General features: G+C 40.7%; 1 protein-coding gene across 3 annotated transcripts in view; it reads right to left on the reverse strand.

Moving 5' to 3' along the window:
- Fars2 (phenylalanyl-tRNA synthetase 2, mitochondrial) overlaps positions 1 to 24048 on the reverse strand; it is a 380900-nt gene that overhangs the window by 246767 nt on the left and 110085 nt on the right. For all 3 annotated transcript variants that reach the window (XM_041632916.1, XM_041632915.1, XM_041632917.1), the window contains one exon: positions 17378 to 17509. In XM_041632916.1, the coding sequence (XP_041488850.1) occupies positions 17378 to 17509 (132 nt within the window). The remainder of the gene's footprint in view (positions 1 to 17377; positions 17510 to 24048) is intronic.

Here is a 24048-nt window from a genome sequence, read left to right on the forward strand (position 1 = left end):
AAATATTTAAGCAAAGTCAGATGGCCAGAAACTGGGGAGGAAGGACCTAGTGGACTATTTTGTTTTGCCATGATTTCTGTCTAAAAAAACTCCAGCACTGGCCCATTCCCAATCCTGAAGCATGGATTCTACATCCCCAGAGACAAAGCCATCACTCTTCATGGTGTATTTTCAACTTCTGCTCCAGTACTATGCCCAGCTCTTTCCTTAAAGTCTCCAAGCAACTTTTATCCATAGCCAAACTCTATTTCTCTCAACCAGTGTGTGACACCACCCCACCCACCCAGCCTCTGAACCTCAACAACTAACCTTGTTTTCTTCAATGCATTTTAATGTTACAGCTACTAATGAAAAATTAAGTATGGTTCCTACCTCCATAGAGGTTGGAGCTTTGTAGAAGTAAAATGCAAAATGTCAAGCATAAAACTATAAAAGATATGAAAGTGTTACATAACAGGGATGTCTACAAAATAATTACTTCATTGAAATAAAAATAGACAGCAGGAAACCATGTGTTAGGGTCAAATACAGAATTCTGCAAATGTTTTAAAAGAAAAGCAGCATTTAAACTGATCCTTCTTGGTTGTCAGGTCTAAGCAATCAGAAGAGACAGCCATGCCCCTCACAGATGACTTCTATTTTCAATTCTCACTCTGCCTTGTCCACAGAACAAACTAAAGAATGAAGCATATAGAAACATAGTAGATGTTACACTTTTCAGGGGGAACTTGCTGTCCCAAAAGTCATTGGCTAAATGGATCGAAATCCCACATCACTCTACATTCCAAAATGAAGCATTAACCATGAGAGCATCATCCTTAACGATCTGTCTTAAGAAAAATCTACAAGGATTTTATATGAGCCCAGTGCTATTGAGACAAATGTCTCTATATGCTCAGATGCAGATTAGGATCCCCAATGAAACTGCAACTAGCCATTTCTCCATGAATCATGAAAAACAAGCAATGTGCTCCAAATCTCCAACACTTATGACAGTTCAAGAACCATCATACTGACTTACTTGAGAATTAAATACTAAGTAGAACATGTTTCCTGAAGACAGGAATAATTGAATTTTCATAAAACATAATGCAATGTTTGTTCGTTCTATGTAAACATATACAGATTGCAAGCAAGGCTAGATTAATTCCTTCAAAGCACACTAGATTTCTACAAACATAATGAAGCTGTCTGAGATAATAAAGTCTTGGAAGTCAACATTTGATGACTTTTTCATTTATTTCTGTATACCTGAAGTGGCGAGATAAAAATGAGACAAAAATACAGGACTTTTAAATGTAAATTAATACAAACTCTTCCAAAAAATACACAAAAAGCTCAGGATGAAAGAAAACTACATATATAAACACAGAGGTGAGCGATAGCCTAAGAAGCCCTTAAGTTCTTACAGCACCTACAATCAAATCAGAACATTAAGTCTCCATCAGAGAAGCCAACCTTTCCTAAATCCTTCTAGAAAAGACAATGAGGACAAAATGACAATGTGGAAGGCATGTGAACTTGGAAAGATAATGACTGAAGCTGCTTCCAAAAGGCATGGAACCGCTCTCTGTTGTGCCCCGTATCACCACTGTAAGTGCCACTGACAAGGAGTCCAGTGCACAGTCTTCACAGCGTTCAGCTCAGACAACTGACCATAGAGCAAGCTAGGTTGGTTTTAATTCAATTATGCAATTTAAAGGTCCAGGACTCAAAGAAATGGAGCTGTTCACAGACATGTTCAGAACAGCTTGGGGCATGCGTGCTATCCAGCTAATGCAGATCACCCATCCACCAACAGCCCTCCAGAAGGCAGACATACTCAGACAACCTGTCCAAGGAGAGCTAGAACAATAGTCTGGAAGAGAGAGGAGACAACTAGGCAACATGTGTTTCCATCAGGGTACACCCAAGTTTTGTGCAGGTCACAGCCACTGCGAATCCGTAGAATCTGTGTGGGAAGTAAATTTTATGATACTTTAGAAAGTTCAGGGAGGAATTGGTCTCCAATGACTCCTCAGTCTAAAAACAAAAACTCAGCAAAGACAAAACTGCTGTGCTCACCAGTACTCTTGGGACTTAGGAAACAGAATGAGGGAGAAAAGGTGCAAACAGAGACTCTGCTTTGGTTTCCCAGATGCCCAGACCCGAATAATCACACAAAAATTCTATTAATTACAGAACTGTTTGGCCAATAGCATAGGCATATTCCTAGCGAGCTCTTACATCATAAATTAACACATTTATATTAATCTATGTATCACTAAGAGGCTGTGGCTTACTGGTAATGTTCGGGCGTCTTTCTTCTTCAGGGATTACATGGCCTCTCCCTAACTCTGCCTTCTTTCTTCCTCCATCTTGGCTTGGATTTCCCGCCTTGCTATATTCTGCCCTGACATAGGCCAAAGCAGCTTCTTTATTAACCAATGGTAACAAAACATATTTAAAGCATATAGAGGGGAATCCCACGTCAAAGAGGTGTGTACCTTATGTGGTTCTAGAGCAGAATACTGCCCAAAAGCCCTATGTGTTCATTATTCTTGGGAAAGTTGCAACTGAAATTAATTTATCCTTCAATCTGTATTTTATTATCATGCCCAGACTGTTGTCAATTTGCATTGTTTCCTTTAATACACTGGCACTTTGTTTCCCTGTCTCCCCATTGTCACTTTCACCCGTGTATAACATGTACTACCATTTGGTCTTCTATCCTTTGAAGGGGTGGTTATACTCACACCATAACAAAGCCAGACTGCCAACATCAATCTTATTTCATTGTCTCTCTACCAAAGTTCTCTCAGTTGATGGCTACCACCAGTAGAATGATATGTATGGGCTTTACTTTGCATGCCAAGCCCTTCAAACACTGATCCTAGGGCTGAATAGATGGCTCAGTGGTTAAGTGAACACCTGTACAGCAGCTCACAACCATGTCTAACTCCAGTTTCAGAGGATCAAATGCCCTCTTCTGACCTCCATGGGCACCATGAATGAGCATTGTGCACAGATATTCAGACATTTATGCAGGCAAAATACCCATACAATAAGTAAAATTTATATTAAAAAGCAAAAATGAAGAACTCTGACCCTATTTAGATGTTGTCCTCCTTACATACTCCCCATACCTGTGGGTATACCCTAACAGGTCCTATGTATCAGTTACTCTAGAACATGTACAACTGCCTTCCACTCCTGATAATACTCTGCACAGGGAGAAGATCTGTGTATCAGACCTACACCACCAGTTATTCAACCTTGCTGCTCACCTCAAGCCTCTAATCCAACAAAAGATGACTTTATACAACCTCTCCAGTAGCCAGTTTCTGTTTCAGTTATTCCTACAGAAACATGGGCACTGTGGCTTCCTCATCATTCTCGCTCCTGAACTGTCTATATCTCAGAGGGAGATACTTCCCCTTCCCTGTGCCCAACACCTAGCACAGAGCCTCCACACATCATCTCCAACACTGAGAACTAATAAACATCACTGTGTGCGTGCATGTGTAGAGACACCTAATGATACCACAATCCTAAAATGCCAATTAAAAGTCATAATTTTAAGACATAGCAAATATTATGCCTTGTGATAATTCTTCACTCCCTCCCCTTAAGCATAACATGACCATTTCATGATGTTGTTGCTTCTAGCCTAAATTACAGAAATGAATACTGAAAAAAAGACAGAAGAAAATATCTTAGTAGATTGTGTTTATCCTTGCAGTACCATAAATAATTCCTAAACCTCTAAAATTGCCTTTTTGCAGGGGAGAAAATAAAATTTAGCTACTGGGAGCACATCACGCCCGCCTGCAAAGCTGCTGAGATCCCATAAAGCAAGGGCTCCATAAATACTTTACATACAATTCAATTATACGAGCATTCTAGTTTTTCTATTTTGTTTTATCTCTGAGAATTTCTTTAAAGAGTAAAAAGAAACCTCCTTAGCCGGCCATATATAACCAAACCTTTCTGGCCTACAATTTTCCACATGATAATACAGAACAGAATGTGAGGCCCAGTTGACATTTAAAAACTCGGGGCTGTTTAGAAGCCCACACTCTAGAACTGGAGCATTTAAAGGAAATTTAAACACACTGTCTTAGGCCACGCATTTGTCAGTGAAGAAATTCAGACTCACATGACTTGCGCAAGAGAGCAGCCAGGACACCAAGCCCTTCTACTCTCACAATCAGAATCACGCAGAGCAGCTAATGGCACAAGGAGGGTACACTTGGAAAAACAGGTCCCCTTTCTTCCCACTGTTCTGCTTCTATGAACCTAGAGGGGAAAAGACCCTACCAATTACCATGAGGGGCAAGAGGCCCCTCTAGTCTATCCTACCATTCGTTCTGGATTTGTGTACAGACACTAATGATGTGTTAGGCTCTGACCTAGGGCTCAAAATATCACAACAATCAAAAGCAAAACTTATCCTGCTCTCATAAAGCAACTATTCTACTGATTTCTGAGTCTTCTACCTGTGAATGGTGAAATTCAGATACTGAAGAGGATTATTCCAGAAACACACCATGTTAGCCAACATTCTACCACTGTCACGGAATACTTGATGTAATCAAATTAGAAAGAACAAAAATTTATTTTGGCAGCTTGAACTCACTTGGCAAAGGAAGCTACTAGGGCCCAACATCCTCTTCAAAGGCATGCTCACAATGACCTGAAAACCCCTGTAGGCTCCACCTTCTCAAAGGTCCACCATCTCCTAATTATACCCGGGTCCTAGTATATACTAATCTCTAAGGAATGCTTACCCCAAACCTAGCACATCCTCCTTGTTAGTAGCTTGTGAAAACGTCTGAGGGTGCAACTCTCCACATAAACTGCACTGCTAACTCCTGTCTAGTTCACAGAACCAAAACTATACCTCATGCTGAGACAGTATTTCAGTGACTGCTGTACAGTGAGAAGGAAGTAGAAAAACTCCCGCCCTTTTCAACCATCCTTTCCACTAAACTAAAGAAGAAAGCAAGGTAGAAATGCCTAGGAAGAAAATGAGTAAGGTCTCCTGGACTTCCTGTGAAATGAAATTGGAGGAGAGAATCTCAAGATCTCAGTCAGCTGAAAATAAACGCACAATACAACCACCAAGTACATTTTGTGACTCAGTAATGACATTGGACAACAAAACGGTACAAAGTCTCAAGGAAGGCAACAACCACCAGGCATCTGGGGGGCAGGGCTTTAGGCTTGGCAGCTGGACTAAGAAGAACTATATGAGCCTTTCAGTGTTAAAAAAAAACAGCAGGAGGAATGTTCCCTTAATCCAGCAGCTGCAAAGTGCTAGCCTGTCTTCCTACCACAGCTGCTAATATCCTATTGGCCAAAGCAGTCAAGAAGGTGAGCACCAAATCAGCGGGACAGAGAAATATGCTCCTCCCACAGCAGAAAATGCTTCCAAGCCCCAGGGCAACATGAGTGGACAAAGGAAGGAGAAGATGGTTGGATGAAATTATAGTTTGGATCAATCTAAACTGGCCAGATGTACAGACTTCTGACTGGTACTTCCCAGTCAACTTCATCCATTTGTGAACATGGGAAAGAGTGGGGAACTGAGAGGCAGTTACTTTATACAGTCACCAAATATACAAAACTTTAGGTGAAGAAAATAAGAATTCTATATGGGTTCTTTTCTCCATTTCCCAAGCGAACAGAGTGCAAAAACTCACTGCCAACATTGGGCATGCAGCACACAGCAGAACTGCTGCTAAAGCTCATGCCCCAGGATGAAGCCAGAGTGGGAACCTTCTCTTTTACACTAGCAAGACAAACACTGGAGGGTGAACAGGATTAAAGACAGGATTAGGGAGCATTAAAAACTCTACTAGGCAAGACATCCAACCCTCTGCAAAAGGCATAATGGAAACCTTAGACATGCTCCAAGCTACATTTCCTAATCAAGCAAGAGCACTCTAAAACATACCATCACAACCAGAAGAAACTGTCACAGAGTGACAAAGTGAGACCAAATCTGACAGAACCCTGTGAGACAGAGGTGGATGCCAGAGAGGATTGACTATGTTGAATCCCAGTGTTGAGACATGAATGATACGACAATAGCATGAGAGACACAAAGCTACCCGGGCTAAGCATGACAAGCCCAGGAGCAATCTGCATGGAGTCTGTCGGTTTCCACCCACTCACAGTTCCTGGAGAGGGATTTCTTTAAAGAATGATTGCAATATAAAGAAAACTAAAACTACTCAAGGGAGACCTATATGCATTTTATATATACATATATATATATATATATGTCTGTGTGTGTATTACTTTTATAAACTAGCAACTAAAAAGAAAGTCACAAACCTGTGATATTATAATACATAAAATAACAAGTGAATAATATCTAATACAAATGTAAAAAGCATATCAATCAGTTTAGAAAAAGAAATGGAAGATAAACCCCAGTTGAAAATGAAGAGAAAAACTATAAACATCAAACAAACACTGTGAATGCACTCAGCCATATTCCGAATCAGGTAACTGAGGAGCCCAGTGAGCTATTTCACTCCAGACAGGTGAAGCAAAACAGGGTCAAGTGGTGAAGGTGACAGTAGCAAGGAGGGCCTTCAAATGCAGTCCCCAGGCATTACAAAACAGGCAAACGACATTAGCTAACAATCTAGTAACCACACACACACACACCAAACCACAAGAAAAACCCTGAAGATGTTCGTGAAAACTGATTTTACAATTAAAACTCTGGCTTGTGCACCCCTGGAGACAGAGTGTTTTCAGCATGCACAATCAAAACCACAAACAATCAGTATGCTTTAAGAAGAGACAAACTACGGCGTATACAGCAAGTGAAATTACACAGTGTAAAACAAACGCACCACAGCGACATACAACTAGACATGGTGTTACTCCACTGCTAAAATGTACAACCAGGTTAATGTACTGTGAAAACTCTATGAAATCCAAGGTAGTAACAAAATACAAAATATTGCTTAATGGCAGGAAGGCGAGGAGAAAAGGAGTGAAGACTCTGTCATCGAGTGAAATCCAAGTATTTCCAACAGAGCTTAAATTAAAAGTCTACTTGAGAAAAGAGAATAAAAAGAAACCATGAAGATTTCCTAGTATCCTTTCAAGTGGCATCAGAAAATCTGCCGACAGAAACTACTGGAAGCATTTTCATCCCACTAGTGACAAGAAAAAGTCTTCACCATTTTAAGACTGAGAGTAAATAATTGAGCATGCTCAGTGCTGCCCACGAGCACGGTTGGAACATAAACACTGCCAAACACCACAAGAGCTTTCTCTTTGCATGTATTTGCCATGTGCAGCACAGATAAAAGAGCTACAGATTGTACTTACATGAACTCACCCCAGACACATACTAAAGAGTGCTCTAGGGCACATGAATAAAGACTGCTTTCAACAGCCCACTGATAAGGAAGTAGCCAGAAAGAAGTGACCACAATGCCATGTGATTATTAACAAAGATCATATTCAGCAATGAAAGATATTCATGCCATGTTCACTATGAACAAAACAGGATAATATTCAAAGAGTGATTCAACTTTTATGAAATATGTGATTCCATATATTCATATTCCATATTCACATAGAGGCATGTGAAAATTATACTTATTTATGTGCTTAAGATTTTGACATTTGGTTTAGGTGACCATGAAATTAACTTTTAGTCTCTTCTTTATACTTTATTTTTTTTCAGTTATTGCAGAATGCTTTTATACCAGAAAAGCTGATTACCTGTTTCAAAAAGGGAGAAATACAATGTCCATATTTGAACAGACCTCTATAAACAGACAGTCTGAAAATACACAAGAACAAATAAATGAACACAGGACTGACATGTGGGCTTTGTGGAAGAGCAGCAAGAGGGCCAAGACTCAGAGCAGGCAGAGGATTGAAAGAGGTGAAAGAAAGGGATGGGAAGGTGGTTGTCAGACTGAACTCAGACAGCCTCAGAAGTACACTAGTCTGAATCCTGATTAATAACGCCGAGATATTCAGTATTCAAGAGGCACCAATACAACCACATGCTTCCATGGTACTCACATGCTTGTGTCATGTAACTGTCCTTTCACCTGGATCATCTGCACAGTCTCACCTGCAGGTCACTTCAGGGAACCTCTCCCTCAGATTAAAAGCAAAAGCTCTGGGCATGTACACAAAACAGCCAGCAGAGGACTCCAGGAAGGAAGCAAGCACAGGGGTCAATTATGAAGGCAGGTCAAAACTTGACAATAGGATCCACAGCAAGCATTTCTTCATTGTTCCCTCCCTCCCTCCCTCCCTCCCTCCCTCCCTCCCTCCCTCCCTGCCTCTCTCTCTCTCTCTCTCTCTCTCTCTCTCTCTCTCTCTCTCTCTGTGCTATTTTTCCTCTAAAGGTGATTTCCAGTTGCAGAGTGACAGATGTCATGGGCGAGTCACATTTGAGAGAGACCTGTGTCTGTATGTAGACGAAGCGTTTACATGAATTGGACAGAGATTATCCCTCACGGACGGTCAGGAAGCAGATGCTCTAAGTCTACATGTGTAGAAAACTCTAATCTTAAGTGTCAGTCAAAAGCCTATGCAGCACACACTCAAACCTGTATAGCAAATGTCGAGTAGAATGTGAGTCTTGCTCTGAGGTTTCAGACTAATCTCCAAAGTACTCAGATCAACACTGCAAAGACACTGAGACATAAATCACTGTGCACAGAAGCACACCCAAAGTTCTTCACCTATTAAAATCCCAACCATCGTCACAGGATTATAACTGAACAAGAATGTACACAAGTCCCCTTCATAGCATCCTCACATAATATAAAACTAGTGCAAAGAACCAGGAAGCTGAGATCCATTCCACACAGACATCTGTCTCAAGATGAGCCAGGTGTTGAAATTATCAGTTATTATCTTAAAGTGACTGTTGTAGTTTTGCTCTCAGAAGAAATAATTTCGTAAGAATGAAAACACAGGCATTCTAAGCAGAAAATGGAAACTGTGAAATACAAGCAAATGTCAATTACAAAGGAACAAACATATTATGGAAGAAAGCTACTTGATGACCAGGGCAACAGAAGTGAGACAACAGAGGACACGGCCAGTGAACATGAGGTTATTCCATTGAGTTTTACCAGATCTGAAAGACAGAGAAAAGAAAACAGGAGGAAAGAGGAGAGGAGGGCATAGGGAAAGGGAGGGGGAATAAGGGAGGGCAGGAGAGAGGAGAGGAGGGGAGGGGAGGACAGGAGAGGGCAGGAGAGGGGAGGGGAGGGGAGGGGAGGGGAGGGAGAGGAGAGGAGAGGAGAGGAGAGGAGAGGAGAGGAGAGGAGAGGAGAGGAGAGGAGAGGAGAGGAGAGGAGAGGAGAGGGTTAAGAGCACCAGCAGTTCATCCAGAGGACCCAGATTAGGTTCCCAGCACCAACATACATGATGGTTTAAAACCATCTTGCATTCTAGTTCCAGAGAATCTGAAACCCTCTTTGTTCTCTGCAGACAGCAGGCATGCAACTGATGAACTGACACACATACAATCAAAACTCTCATACATTAAAAAAAAATAATATTTTTTTTTTGTAAAATAAAAAGGGGTCTCTGTGGGGGAACAAAGAGGAAAAGATTGTCATGTAAATTCAAAGAAAACTCTATCTAAAAACATGAAAATCACATTTCTGAAAATCAAGAAGGCAAAAAATAAAAACCTTAAAACTAGCTTAAGAACATAACAGAAAACACATAGATATAGACAAACAATTATCAGGCAAATGAAACTGTTGTGCTTTTCATATAACCATAGGTAAAAACAGCAACATTTTTAAATTGCTAAGAGAAAGGACAGAGCCATCAATCCATGAATCTATATTCATTAAAAATATTGTTCAGATAAAGAGGAAAGGTGTGCTCAGATAAAACACACCTTTATCATCAGTCTGTAAGAAATGCCAAGGGAAAAGAGCTAGAAAGAATTAAATACATGTTGAATGATGAGGTTTTCCATGGAGCCAGGAATAATAAATGTAAATATAATAATAAAAAGTAATTGAATAGGGATGTACATCATTTTAATACAAATAAACTTTAAGAAAGAATTACCACAGAGGAAGGTCTCACAAGGATGAAAGGAGAAACTCCTCTGCAAAACACACCAAATTCACAAATATACACACATAATAACAATACCAAAAAACATGAGGAAAAGTTGACAGAATTAAAGGACATAGTATAGAACTCCATAATCACAGCAGAAGACATATTTTTCACAGCACTAATAGAATACTAAGAGAAGAAAATTAGCAGGCACTGAAAAGGTGAATAATACTAGGCAATTATTTGGATGTTATTGACACAGAAAATTCTATTATGGATTTCTTTTCAAAAAGAGAACCATGTCCACCCAAAGGCTTATACACAAATATTTATAGCAACTTCATACTTAACTGCCTCAAACTAGGAGCAATCCAAATATCCATCAAAAAGAAAATGAATGAGTAAGCAGACTGAAGTGTAGCTATACAACAGAATAGTATTCAAAGTGAAAGGCAATGAACTGATATAGGAATGACTGTCACATAGCAGAGGGAAAACTCAAAACTGCCATATGATAAGGGAAGAAGCCACATATAAAGAATACATAGTGACCATATGACATTTACAGAACATAATAAATGAAAGGATGAAACAGCAGAAGCTATCAGTGGTAGCAAGACAAGATTGGATGTGGGGCACAAAAAGGTCAAGAGCAAACATGCTGTTGATGAAAATATTATTCATCTTCACTGCGATTATGACATAATCTTCACCAAAATAAGGGGAATATTCGGCTTATCCCAAACACAGCATTTTCAAAGCATTGTGGTACTCACACAGTTTGGGAGGTAACAGGTTATCAGTTCATGGTTAGCTGGCTTGGTGTTTTACACTGGGAATGCAGTAGCATACCACGATAAGAACATGCGGCCAAGTACACTACTCACATCATAGAGGTCAGAAACAGGAAGAAGCCTAAATCCCCTTTAAGGGAATGCCCCCAATGACCTGACTTCCTTCCAATACACTCCATATCTAATAGCACCAGCCTGAGGACCGGTCCTTGAATACATGAGCTCTAGGGTATAATCTGGATCCAAAGTACTATGCTGTAAGTTTTTGCAAGGAAAGGGCACTCTTTATTATTTCTGTAACCTCCTGATCTAATACCCTGCCTAGCATTCTTTAAAATGCTAACTATTAAACAGCATGTCAAGTGTACCTAACAAGCCAAGGCTATACCAAGGCTAATGACCTTTAAAAGCTGATTCACTTAAATCACTGACCTAACACTAAACCACACAGAGACTGCATAGGTGAGCTATCAAAGAGAAACAGACAAGAAAAAGCCTCACATTAACACAGGGAAAGCACAAGAGGAAGACCAACTGGGGAGCAGCAGTGATGCCAAAGATAACCCCTGGGAAACAGGAACCTGACTTATCCTGAGACACATTTGCAACCTCTACATCATATGTTCCATTCTGAGCCTTTCCTGATAATCTTTCTAAGCCTTCCTCTCCTCTTTCACTGTGCCTATTACTCATTCCTCTGTTACAAATACCACATGGTACCATTATCGTTTTTATGTCTATGTGTCATGACAGCCTCAAAGGGACAATATTGATTCTATTCCCTATTAGCCTTAGGAAGACTGTAAGAAAAACTTCATACACAAACAGGCAAACAATAATTGTATAGCACTAGAAACTGATAATGAATGGATTTGCAAAGGTTTCCCTAGAGCCCATTTTACAATTCAACAAGGAGGCAAGGAAACTGTATGTCAAGAGTTCTCTAAAGGAACACGACTGATACAATGAATATGCAAATTAAAAGGGGATCTATTAGAGTGACTTACAGACCAACAATCACTATCTCTTGACAGAAAGGCCAAGATCCTTGCAGTTGTTTGGCACATGAGGCTGGATGTCTCAGCTGGTCTTCAGACTATGCTGGAATCTAGAAGTAGGATCTAACCCCATTGAAAAATACTCAGCAAGGATATAGATGAATTCTCCAGTGACAGTGAGGGCAAGCAGGTAAAAATAGAAAGCTCCCTTCTCCCATGTCCTTTTGTGTGGACATCCACAAGCAGATATAGCCGAGATTTAGGATGGGTCTTGTTATGGATATTGGCCAGGAAAGAAACTAAACAAAAGAGATTAGATTCAGAGTTCTTGTTTTGGAAAGAAAAAGGGGGGGGGAATGCTATAGGATAATGCTCTTGTACACTGTAAAGATTTGAGATTAGTAGTATTTTAATAAAACACTGTTTGGGCAGTAGCCAGGCAGAAAGTATAGGTGGGGTGACCAGACTAAGAGAATTCTGGAAAGAAGAAAGGCAGAGAGTCAGTCACCAGACAGATGCAGAGGAAGCAAGATGAGAATGCCTTACTGAGAAAAGGAACTAAGCCTTGTGGCTAACTATAGACCAGAATTATGGGTTAATAAAGCTGTAAGAGCTAGTTAATAATAAGCCTGAGATAATAGGTCAAGCAGTTTATAATTAATATAAGCCTATGTATGTTTCTTTGGGACTGAACAGCTGTGAAACCAGGCAGGACAGAAAATTCCATCTAAAGGGTCTCCTGGCTTGAAGTAATCCGATTTAAAGTGAGCCACCCCACCTCAAATGAGCCAATCAATGAAATCTCTCACAGGTGTACCCAACAGCCTAGGTTCTAATTGATTCCAGACGTGGTCATGCTGACAAGCACAATTAGCCACCAGAGACATAGATTCAGTATTTTAAGTTACTTTCTACCATAGACCTTTCTCTCTGCCTTGGTCTATGTATAATCTTCAGAACTTCACAAGGTGTCAACGAATGAGAAATTCCTTCCTGGTACAATCATATCCAGTCATCATCCCTTGATGATGCCTTTAGATGTTTGCATCCCATACCCCTTACGAATAGAGAGAATCAGCCTGAGTCATCCCAGTGGGGAAACTGTGTAGTACTGGGACATGACTCAATATTATCCTCAAAGCATCAGAGGGTATGAGGTGATTGACCAAATCATCAGGAGAATAGACCACACTCACATCACAATTACTAAGTCTAGGAGCCTGAACGTCACAGTGAATATATAGAATACAAGGAAGACGAGAAAAGATACAATTCTGTGAGGCACTTGGAAAACACATGCTCTAGACATAAAAACATGTATAGCAAGGCCAACTGCAGTGTGCATGCACATTAGCAAGCTCATCTCATGCTTTAAGAATATGCACTGTAGGCCTGCCTGTTATCTGGCGTAGAGACAGTGGCCAGAGGACCACTGCCACCACCAGGCAGTACAGGCAGGGTGCCACTATAATGAGTAAATGTCTGGTAGAAAGAAAGAAAAGCAAGCAGAGCAGTTCATGTGCTGTGAAGAGAGGCAGAACTGGAGACATGACAGTGGTGGAGAACAGGCTGATGCGAGAGGACTGCAGTGACACCTGAGGTCATAGAATATCTGGACCTGTGTTGCCACCACAGCCATGTCTGGAACCATGGCCCTACTGCAGCTGGGGTCCATGTTGAGATCCCAGTCCTTGTTACCAGCAAAGGCCATGCAGATGCCAGAGGTCTGGACTGCTGCCTAAAGTCACGTTGACAATCTAGGGCCATGATGAACTAACTTGTTCTGGGAGAGCTGGCTATGCTCCTCCCTGGCCTCAAGAGGCAGGGAAGTTGGCCCTGCCCTTCACCTAAGAGGGGCAGTGCTAGCAGGGGTCTTGGCTGACCAACTCAGCTACCACCCAGGCCTATCATCCAGGATTTTGAGTTGGCCCACTCCAACTTCTACCTATCTATGACCTGCTGGAGTATATGAAGGAACCAGTTCTGTTTAGCTATAACCACTAATCTCCATTACTCAGGACAACAGCAAGAATATTTATCCAAGAGGGGTTTTGTGAGGGTCCAGTATTGACAGTATACCAGAAGACAGAGGCTCTGAACCAGACAAACAATTTATTTCAATGAACATTTGCAAGTAAAGCAGATCAGGCAAAAGGGTATACTGTGCAACACACAGCAGCTCCCAAGGCCACCTTAACAAAGGATTTGTGATGGAGAGGGAGGCAAGATGGAGGAGCAAAGTGGGCTTATTCTTTCTTTCGTGGGGGAGAATACAAGGGTAGAAGGTGTACATGGAAGGCCCAGCAGTGAGTGGGATTTGGACGCTTGATGTGAAATTCCCAAAAGAATCAACAGAAAAACTATGTTAAGAAAAAGAAGATGCACTATATCATAGATGACATCCAAGGTAGCAGAGCCCTTCTTCTAAGGGAGCTGATTATAAAACAAGTGAAAATGTGTGCTCCATCTGTTCCATTAGTATCCATTCTTCATTTCATGTTACGAAAAACTGGTTGTTCCAAATCAATTTTTGACCTCTGCAAAATCACGCACTTCCCTATTTGGGTAGCATAACCTGGTGGCTCTCTTAGTTTGATTACTATTGCTGTGACAATGACCACGACAACATGCAACCTGGAAAGCAAAGGTTTATTTCATTTTATAATTTGCAATCCTTCATAAAGAGAAGTCAGCATAAGAACTCAGGGCAGAAACCTGGAGGCAGGAACTGAAGCCGAGATAATGGAGGAATTCTACCTGCTAGCTTGCTCTTCTTGGCTTGTTCAGTTTGCTTTCCTATACAACCCAGGACTACCAGTGAACTTTGCTTTCCCACACCAATCTTCATCAAGAAAATGACCCTCAGCCTTGCCTACAGGTCAATCTGATGGATGCATTTTCACAATTGAGGTCCCACTTCCCAGACAACTAGCTTGTGTCAAGTTGAAAAATAAACCACCACGACAGTGGTTAAGTACTAGAAGCTAGCTATTTGATCAGATTCTCCTGTCACAGACAAAATAAAAAATGGGGATTATGGCAAAATCTACCTCAGAATTTTGCCTGCATGTTTATAAAGGAGACAGCATAAAAAGCATATGTTCTTAAATAGTAGTGCATGATCAGGGCTCAGATGACATCTGCTACTAACCATTACTGCTTCATCATGAGCACCTTTGCTTTCTGGTGATCTAGGCACGCACCCAATCTTCTACAAGACCTAAAACTGGTACAGTATCATGATGTTGTTTCTAGTTTTCTCTTAAGCTAGGTGTGGTAGTGCACACCTGTAATCTCAGCATGCAGAAGACGAAGCAGGAGAAGCAGTAATTCAAAGTCCAACTATACAGTAAGTTTAAAGATCACATGGGCTACATGAGACCTGATTGTAAAAACACCAAAACAAAACAAAGTTCTCTCTTCCAGTTCTCTGTTGTGAGAGAAAGGACTGGAGAAATACAGAGCGGAAAGGGAAAGCAGAGACCAAGAACCAAGAAAGGGAGAACACGTGGAAGGGCAGGGAGACAGCATGGTGAAACAACAGGGATGCTGCATACACAGCCAGTCTTTTTGGGACGCCGATATTCAGGAAAATAAAATCACTTGTCAGTCAGCTTTTCACACATTTGAAAGCTGCCTATGAAGCCTTTGGCTATGTGCAGAGATCCACTCTCTGTAGAAGAAAAGCCAGGGGAAGCCTGGATAGATTCTGAGGCTCCCCTGGCTTCAAGTCATTTGCTGTCATCATCATCAGTCATCAATCATGAAATCACATATAAACATGGTACAACCACGAGCTTTGTTAACAGTAACGTTGCTGAGATGTGGCCACTGCCCTAAGCCATGCCAATTGCCGTTTCCCAGGACCTGGAGCACTTCGGGCTACTACAACCAGGTTGAAGACATCAAGCCTTAATTCAGCCTTAATTCAGATACACACAGTTATCTGATGAGTGACCTTGACTTAAAGACCCAAAACTCCACCTTCAGAAAAACCAAACATCAACATTTCCAGAATATGCATCTTTGGAAGAGCCATGTGTACAACCACTCATGGACAGCAGACTGATCAGTTCACTCTCCCTTACCCTGTATTTAATCCCCTTTCTCTCTTTCTCAACCATCCACTTCTTTAACCCATAAATATTCTACAGCCCTATTCTCAAGGAGGCAGATTAGAGATTGGAACTCCTGCCACCTCTTAGGAATGAATTCTTTTTATTTTTCAAAATTCATCATTTTAGTGATTTAGCAGATGAAGCAGGCCTCAGTAACAAGAATTAAAAGAGTGACCAGGCATTCAGCCTCTTATCCAAGGACAGTTCCAACACTCATACCACCACCATCTCCAGTCTCACCTCATCATGAACTGGTACCAGGCCCTTAATCATAGTTTGTCCAACGGGAAATGACTTAATCTTGTCTACACTGAAAATGAGGGCTCTGTGCCCAATCCAAAATTGCCTTTTAAGACCACAAAGCAAATGCCCCTTTTCCAGGGCCAAAATGTAGATGGTAGGGGACATTGAGCAGACAAAAATCCACATCAGTACCTCTCTGTTTGGTGCTTCACTGATTAGTCTCTCGACATTCACCAAAAACATCAGACTCCACAATATATATCTACATGCATATACATATTTATTTTAGAGTGTTTGAGGCTGTTTCATGTATCACAGGCGACTCTTGAATTCACTACATGGCTGAGGATGTCCTTGAACTTCTGATATCCTGCCTCTCTGTTCACAGACCTACATCGCCATGTTTTAAAGAGTGCTAGAATTCAAATCCAGGGCTTTATGCACGTTAGGCAAGACTTGACAAACTAAGCTATATTCCTAGCCTTAAAAACGGTTCTTTCATAATTAAATTCATAGTCATATTTTTAAAATGCACAGTTCTGAAACCAAGTCTAAATGGTATCATTTCTATTAGGCAATGGTCCCCCAGATAAAGAGTTGCAAAGAGCTTTCTCAAGTTTGTTTAGAATTTAATTAGCTACATGTCTTTCCAGATTCTTTCACTTGATGGTAATACCTTTGCTGACAGAAGGGAGCAACTAGGTATCATGGGCCTGTGTGGTTTTATTTCATGCTGTAGTGTAGTTATAAAATCTCTCTTGAATTCTGGCTACTGAACTGAATGCAATAACAACAAAGGAGGATTATATATTAGCTTTATTCTTGAAGAGCTGGGAAGACAAACTGCACTCATGTGACACATATATAAATAAATGCCTTTGGGGCAATTACAAAACCCTCCCCAATGCTCCCAACGAGTACAGAATCCTAAGACCAAATCTAGCTGCCAAGAGTTGACAAGGGGGGTATCCAAAGATAAGACACATTTGCAAAACAAGGAGTGATGAGCACAGCATGAGACATGGGTCTCATGGGCATTCTTGGAGAGGTTGGTGATGCTGCCCCTGGTGATGCAACTGCAGGTGATTATGCAAATGAGGTCACATGAGAATAGGCAGGCCCTCCAGGAAACCTGTAAATGTAGTACAAGGTTCTTTCCTACCTGAATTGACCAGCTGCTGCTCCATCACTCCACAGCCAAGGACTTCAAGCCATTCTCCATGGAAGTTGATCTCCATCTCGAAGGAAGGATGGGTGAAGGGAAAGTAGCAATCCACCCACCGGACCTCCAGCCCTGCAGAAACCCAGAGGAAAGGCACACTGAGTCATAAGGTAGTCAGTCTACCCTTGCTTGGCATCAAATTTGCCTTTCAGTTACCTACACCAATTACAACATTCTAAATAAATCAAACAGCAAACACGATCATTTGCAATATGCTGGGGCAAGACAATAAATAATAAAACTTAGAAAAACTGGACATGTCTTTTCAAAAACAAACAAACAAGCAAACAAAAATCTTATGCCATTCCAGGACCCTCCAAAAGCAAATCAATCAGCTATTGATTCACTGCAATCACAAAGTATTTTGTGGAAATTAGGCCTAGACCATGAAAAAGTAGGGGATTCTGGTGGTTTCTATAAGTGATAGTGGCACATTAAGGTTAATAAAACTATACTTACACTAAACTGTCCTCCAAATGTATATATCAATGATGAAATAACAATTCTGGAAGTCCTAAGTTCAACTGCAAAGGCCTAAGGCTGGCATGCAAAGCAAACAGAGAGCAAATCAATTCCCTGCTGCAGAGGCTCCTTTCTGGGTGTATGATGAAACTGCTGACTTGAAATCCATCGTGCTGATGCCAGTCAGTGCTCTTGCTAAGCCCAGAGCTGCTCTGGGATACTTGTACACTTTGTGAAGATATCCTGCTGTGATTGGTATAATAAAAAGCGGAACGGCCAACAGTTAGGCAAGAGAGATAGGTGGGAATTCCGGGCAGAGAGAGAATTACTGAGAGGAAGCAGGATGGACAGTAAGTATGACGATGAGGAACACCATGTGGCAGAATGTAGATTAATATAAACTGGTTAATTTAAGCTATAAGAACTAGTTAAAACAAGCCTAAGCTAAGGTAAAGCTTTCATAAATAATAAGTCTCCATGTCTTTATTTATGAACTGGAGGCCCAAAGAAAAATCCACCTACACAAAACACATGTAACATACCAATTCAGAGCAGCGCTCCTTCTAGAATGCCTTCCAATCCAAAACACTGTTTATCTGGCATAATATTGCCCTAATCTCAAGGCAAGTAGATTCTATACACACAGCTTATACCTTCCTCAAATTCTATTATCAAAAAAATGCCCTTTGATCTGGCCCACTGCACCTATTTCTGCTAGTTCCCTATTCTTCTTACTGGAAGTATCAAGAAATTATTGTAGAACCTAGTCTTTCTCTGGCTAACATCTGCAATCTATCAACAAACCCTTGAATCAGGGATCCCCACCCAGTCCCAGAATTCTGTTTTCACAAACCACAATGCTTAGGTGAGGAAAACAAGACCAGCTTTCACTCTCCTCGAAGCATATGTTGACAGTTTTATAAATTATTAACAGCTAGCAAGGTAAGAAAATAAAGTCTTTCACATTTAAGTCAAACATTTAAAATATCAAACATTTTTCCTACACTAAATGGCCAATATATTTTAATATCAACAAACAAAAAGCAATCAATACCAACTAAATGTCAGAATTGATCTTCAATAATCAATCAGAATCAGAAATATGGTACCTTTGAGCATGATATCATCATCATTTAGCAAAGTTTTTCTTTTTGATTAAAAAACTCAAAACAATGATGCCTGAGAAGGGCAGAGGTGACCTGAAGGCACAGAGCAGAGGAGAAGTTCCCTAGTTGCTTCATGACCCTACCAAGAACACAGAAGAAACACAACTCATCTGAGCTCCTGTCCCTTCCTGGGATGGTCCTCTTTCTGCAATTCCACAAAAACCAATCCATTGTGAATTTAAGACAATCTGTTTTCTTTCTCAAAACCATCTAACTTTGAGCCCCAGATAAATCAAGACATGTAATAAACGGGGGTACTAGCAATGGCTTCCATCTTGTGAGCACTCACTATGCCTCCTGTTCCACAGAGAAGGAAGAACCAAACAGAGAGAGTCTATCTTGTCCAAAGTCACACCGCCAGGGCAGGCGACTAGTAGATTTGCTCTACTCTAAATCCCTCATGTTGACAATTTGAACAAAATTACCTGATCATCAATTAAAACTCAAGATTGAAGCCGACAGTAATGGGACAGGACTGTAAACCCAGCACTTGAGAGGCAGAGACAAAAGAATCACCCACAAGTTTGAGGCCAGCATGGTATACACACCAAGTTTCAGGCTAATTATGGCTACATAATGAAACCCTGTTTCAAAACAATAATATTAAAATCATACAGAAGCAAAGCCAGGAGACGTGGTCCTTTTTATGTGAAAGTGGAGCTTTCAGTTGGCTCTGTTCAACTTGAAATTTCTTTTTCTAGTTAACTGTTGTCTGTGGTACTGTTGTTAACAATGTTAATTTATTTCCCCTTCTAGTTTATACATGGAAAAACAGAAAAACATTCTACTATACGTGTAGAAAATACACAAACTGACAGATATTGGCAGATGTGTATACATGTGAATCTGTAACCACATTCAAGCTAAAGACAGAGCCGGGAATACAGACACACATCTGTAATCCCAGCCCCCGGGGAGACTGAAACAGGAAGATGTCAAGCTGAAAGCCACTACGGGGACAACTTAGCAAGATCCTGTTTCAAAATATTTTGGGGGGGGGTACAATTTTTTTTATTTTTTAGTTATTATTATTATTATTATTATTATTATTAAAAATTTCCGCCTCCTCCCCACCTCACATTTCCTTCCCCCCTCCCCCCACACCCTCCCCCTCACTCTCCAGTCCAAAGAGCAGTCAGGGTTCCCTGCCCTGTGGGAAGTCCAAGGTCCTCCCCGCTCCATCCAGGTCCAGGAAGGTGCTCATCTAAACAGACTAGGCTCCCTCAAAGCCAGTACATGCACTAGGATCAAAACCCAGTGCCATTGTCCTAATATGCTGGCATATTAGTTAATGCATAATATTGGCAAAAATATGCCATATTCTCCTATATAGTTGAATAATTTAAACTTGTTACAGTGGCTTTTTTTAAACCACTGCTAACAGAATCATTTATAGAACATTTATATATAAACACAAAAACATATTTTCTTCTTGTTTTTGTCATGCACTTTCAAGACTGTTTGTTAAATGATTTATTGAGTACTTCAGTATTAGCACCAAAATATTCTCTTTTTTCAAAGATTTATTTATTTTTGTTTACAGTGTTCTGTCTGCATGTATGCCTGCCGGCCAGAAGAGGGCACCAGATTTCATTACAGATGGTTGTGAGCCACCATGTGGTTGCTGGGACTTGAACTCAGGACCTCTGGAAGAACAATCAGTGTTCTTAACCTCTGAGCCATCTCTCCAGCCCCCAAAATATTCTTTTCTTTGCTTTTCTTCATGACCTCAAAATTTCTGTATTAACCTGGTTTTAAAAACAAATTGCTAAGCTTCCTACATTAACAATATAATATTAACATCTAATTGAAACAGTGGTTTGTTTCACATGTGAACTATGAGAAGTAAAAAATATTTACTAAAGAAAAGACATATTTTGGAAGCAGGGCTAAGTATGTCCACATCACACAGCTCTTACTCCCCAAACGCTTACTAGAGTGCTTGAGGAAAATTAACCTGTAGTAAATAATTCCGCTACTATAAAATCACATCCAGGTTTTATTTTCTCTTTCTTCTGTCTCTTCTTTTGGCAGAAAGACATTGTAATCCACATTTTCAAATGAAGCACGGGGGCTTCAAATCAGTTTCAGACCTCTGTTCATAAATGCAGTTGTCCAAAAATATACTCTGAACTTCCAGCCTAGGGCCAACTAAAGAAGAAGCATTTAATAATGAATGCAAGCCTCCGATGGGTCCAGCTGCCATATCTCCATACTGGATGAAGACAGCAGGGTTGAGGAGCAGACTCTTCCTGCCTGAGCTGGGGGGTGCGGGTGTGTGTGTGTGTGTGTGTGTGTGTGTGTGTGTGAAATCGTTCTCTTAGGAAACAAGATGATCTGGTCAAGATTGTTTCAACTCAGAATTCAACAAGATTTCCAAATAAGAACTAATATCAATACTCCACACATCAGACAGAGAACTGATTTCCAAAATATACCAAGAACTCAAGAACTTGATCATCAAAAGAACAAATAATCCAATAAAAATAAATGGAGTACAGACCTAAACAGAGAACTTTCAACAGATTAATCTAAAATGGCTAAAAAACATTTAAGGAAATGTTCAATATCCTTAGTCATCAGAGAAATGCAAATCAAAACAACTCTGAGATTCCATCTTACATGGCCAAGATCAAAAACACTGATGACAACTTATGCTGGAGAGGTTGTGGGGTAAAGGGAACACTCTTGCATTGCTGGTCAGAGGGCAAACTGGTAAAGCCCCTTTGGTTACCAGTATGGCAATTTCTCAGAAAATTAGGACACAACCTTCCTCAAGACCAAGCAATACCACTTTCAGGTATATACCCAAAGGATGCTCAATCATACCACAAGGACATGTGCTCAACTATGCTCACAGCAGCATTGTTTGTCATAACAAGAACCTGGAAAAAAATACACATATACAAAGGATTTTCTAAACACTTCTAAGGGTACCCTCCACTGAAGCAAATAATTAATCACTGTGTGTGGCATTAATTTTTCAGTAGGCCTTTGCTCAGGTGGTACCAGGAATAAACAGTAAAATGTAGCAATTTAAAGCAATGGCTCTGGTAGCCTTCTGAAAAGCATAAAGCAGGCATTCACCAGAGGGAAGGAAGGAGAAAAGAACTAAGACAAAGGATGTACTAATTGGAAAGAAGCTCCTCAAAAAGTAGCGCTGTGCTAGTGCAATGGTTCAGCAGGTAGGGACATGGCCATCAAGTCCAGTGATCTGATTTTGATCCCAGGGATCCCCATGATGGAAGCAGATAACATACCAACTTCAAGTTGGCCTCTGACCTGCACATACGCACTGTGACACACACATATACCTGCAAATAAATAAATAAATGTAATAAAAACATTTCTTAAATTGGCAGTATGATAGAAAACCACAGTGTAGCTAGGGAAATACCTCAGCCCCACGGGCAAAGGCATCTGGTCCCTATACAGGTCTAACTGGCAAGCTGATTATCTGGGGGGAATCAGATCCTGTTGAAGGGCAACACAGTAAGGAAGAAGTTAAACATACGGGGAAGAACACGACCTGGTGTCAGTCTCACAAAGCCTTACACTCGCAGAGGTAGCAGAGGTTACAACAGCATTATGGAACATATTCCTGCCAGACTCAGGCTCTGGACGTGGGAATGGATGTCCTCAGGCAAAGGAGCTCCTGGCAGCTATGGTTGTTTTCTGAGGTGCTGCTGGCTGGAGACACCTTGTATATCAGCAAAGGGATTGCTGGAGATATGTTTCAAAGACCACCACCACCAGAGACAGGAATGCTCCCTTGAGGAGACCAGGTTAGCAGGAGAGAAGCATGACCTCTTTGTCCCTTGATTTATTCATCTAACCTGCAGAGAGAAAGAGAAAGAGAGAGAGAGAGAGAGAGAGAGAGAGAGAGAGAGAGAGGGAAGAGAGAGTAATAGTCTACTAGGAAACACCAATGTATGTCAGGCACTGCTCTGGAAAAAGGCTGAGAACCCCAAAGGATACAAAAAGAAATTAAAATTCTAGGAATCCTAAATCCCTGTCTTAGATGATCTAAAAGAAATGATTACTAAGCAGGGTACAAAATACATAGAAAGCAGTAGATGTATAGAAAACAATAATGAATTTCATGAGCATAAAAAGAGTCTAAAATGTTATTTTATTTCTTTCTAATTCTAAAATGATAACCTCTCTTATAACGGCCTTAGGATACTGGTACAACTCAAATGTTAGCAGGAAATAATAAATCACATTTGGAGACAGACGAAAGCTGCATCTAAAGCTGCTATAATAACATCAAACTGACACAAGGAGAAACGTGGTCTAATTTTTAATTCTGCTTTCCAAGTACAAAGAAATCTAATAATAATAAGTGAGGAGAATCGGCTATATAAACAAACACAAAAAGAATCTTGAGGAATATGTCTGAGGCTGATAAACTGTGGCCATTAATTAAATATAGAATGAAACAAAGTTTAGGTTTTTATGTGTCCTTTGGTACTCAAAATGTAATTGAATATGTAGCAAATCAAGGCTTTGTGACAACCTGGCCCAGAACAGGAGGGAGGGGCGGGCTGGAGAGAAACGCCACTTTAGTTAGGTTGGCTGACCTTTTTGTTTTTTTACATCATAGATTTCATTGTCTCAGTCTCAGAAATAATATTAAAATGACTAATATCTCTCATTTACTCACAACTCGCTCCTTTTAATCTTTCTTGAGAGGTTGTTACCTATGTGGCCCTGGATAACTTTGATCCTGCTGCCTCAGCTATCCAAATCGAGGAATTACTAGCCTGCACCACGTGGGTTATTGAAATGGTCTATTTTTATTCTTTTAAAACAGCTAACATCAAAAATAGGTTCAAGAGTCCGAGTTCTGGGCTACACCTGGCAGCAGGAAAGAACAGCTTCTTCTGCAAGAGCTCAGTGTCGGGTGGACAGCAGCTGGCCTCTCCTGGTACCCTCTGACTGTTCTTTGAGCTCCATGACACTCAGCTTACGGCACTGACA

This window comes from Microtus oregoni, unplaced genomic scaffold, assembly GCF_018167655.1.
Source record: "Microtus oregoni isolate MIOR12 unplaced genomic scaffold, Mior012 000042F_ref0000377, whole genome shotgun sequence".
Lineage (NCBI taxonomy): Eukaryota > Metazoa > Chordata > Mammalia > Rodentia > Cricetidae > Microtus > Microtus oregoni.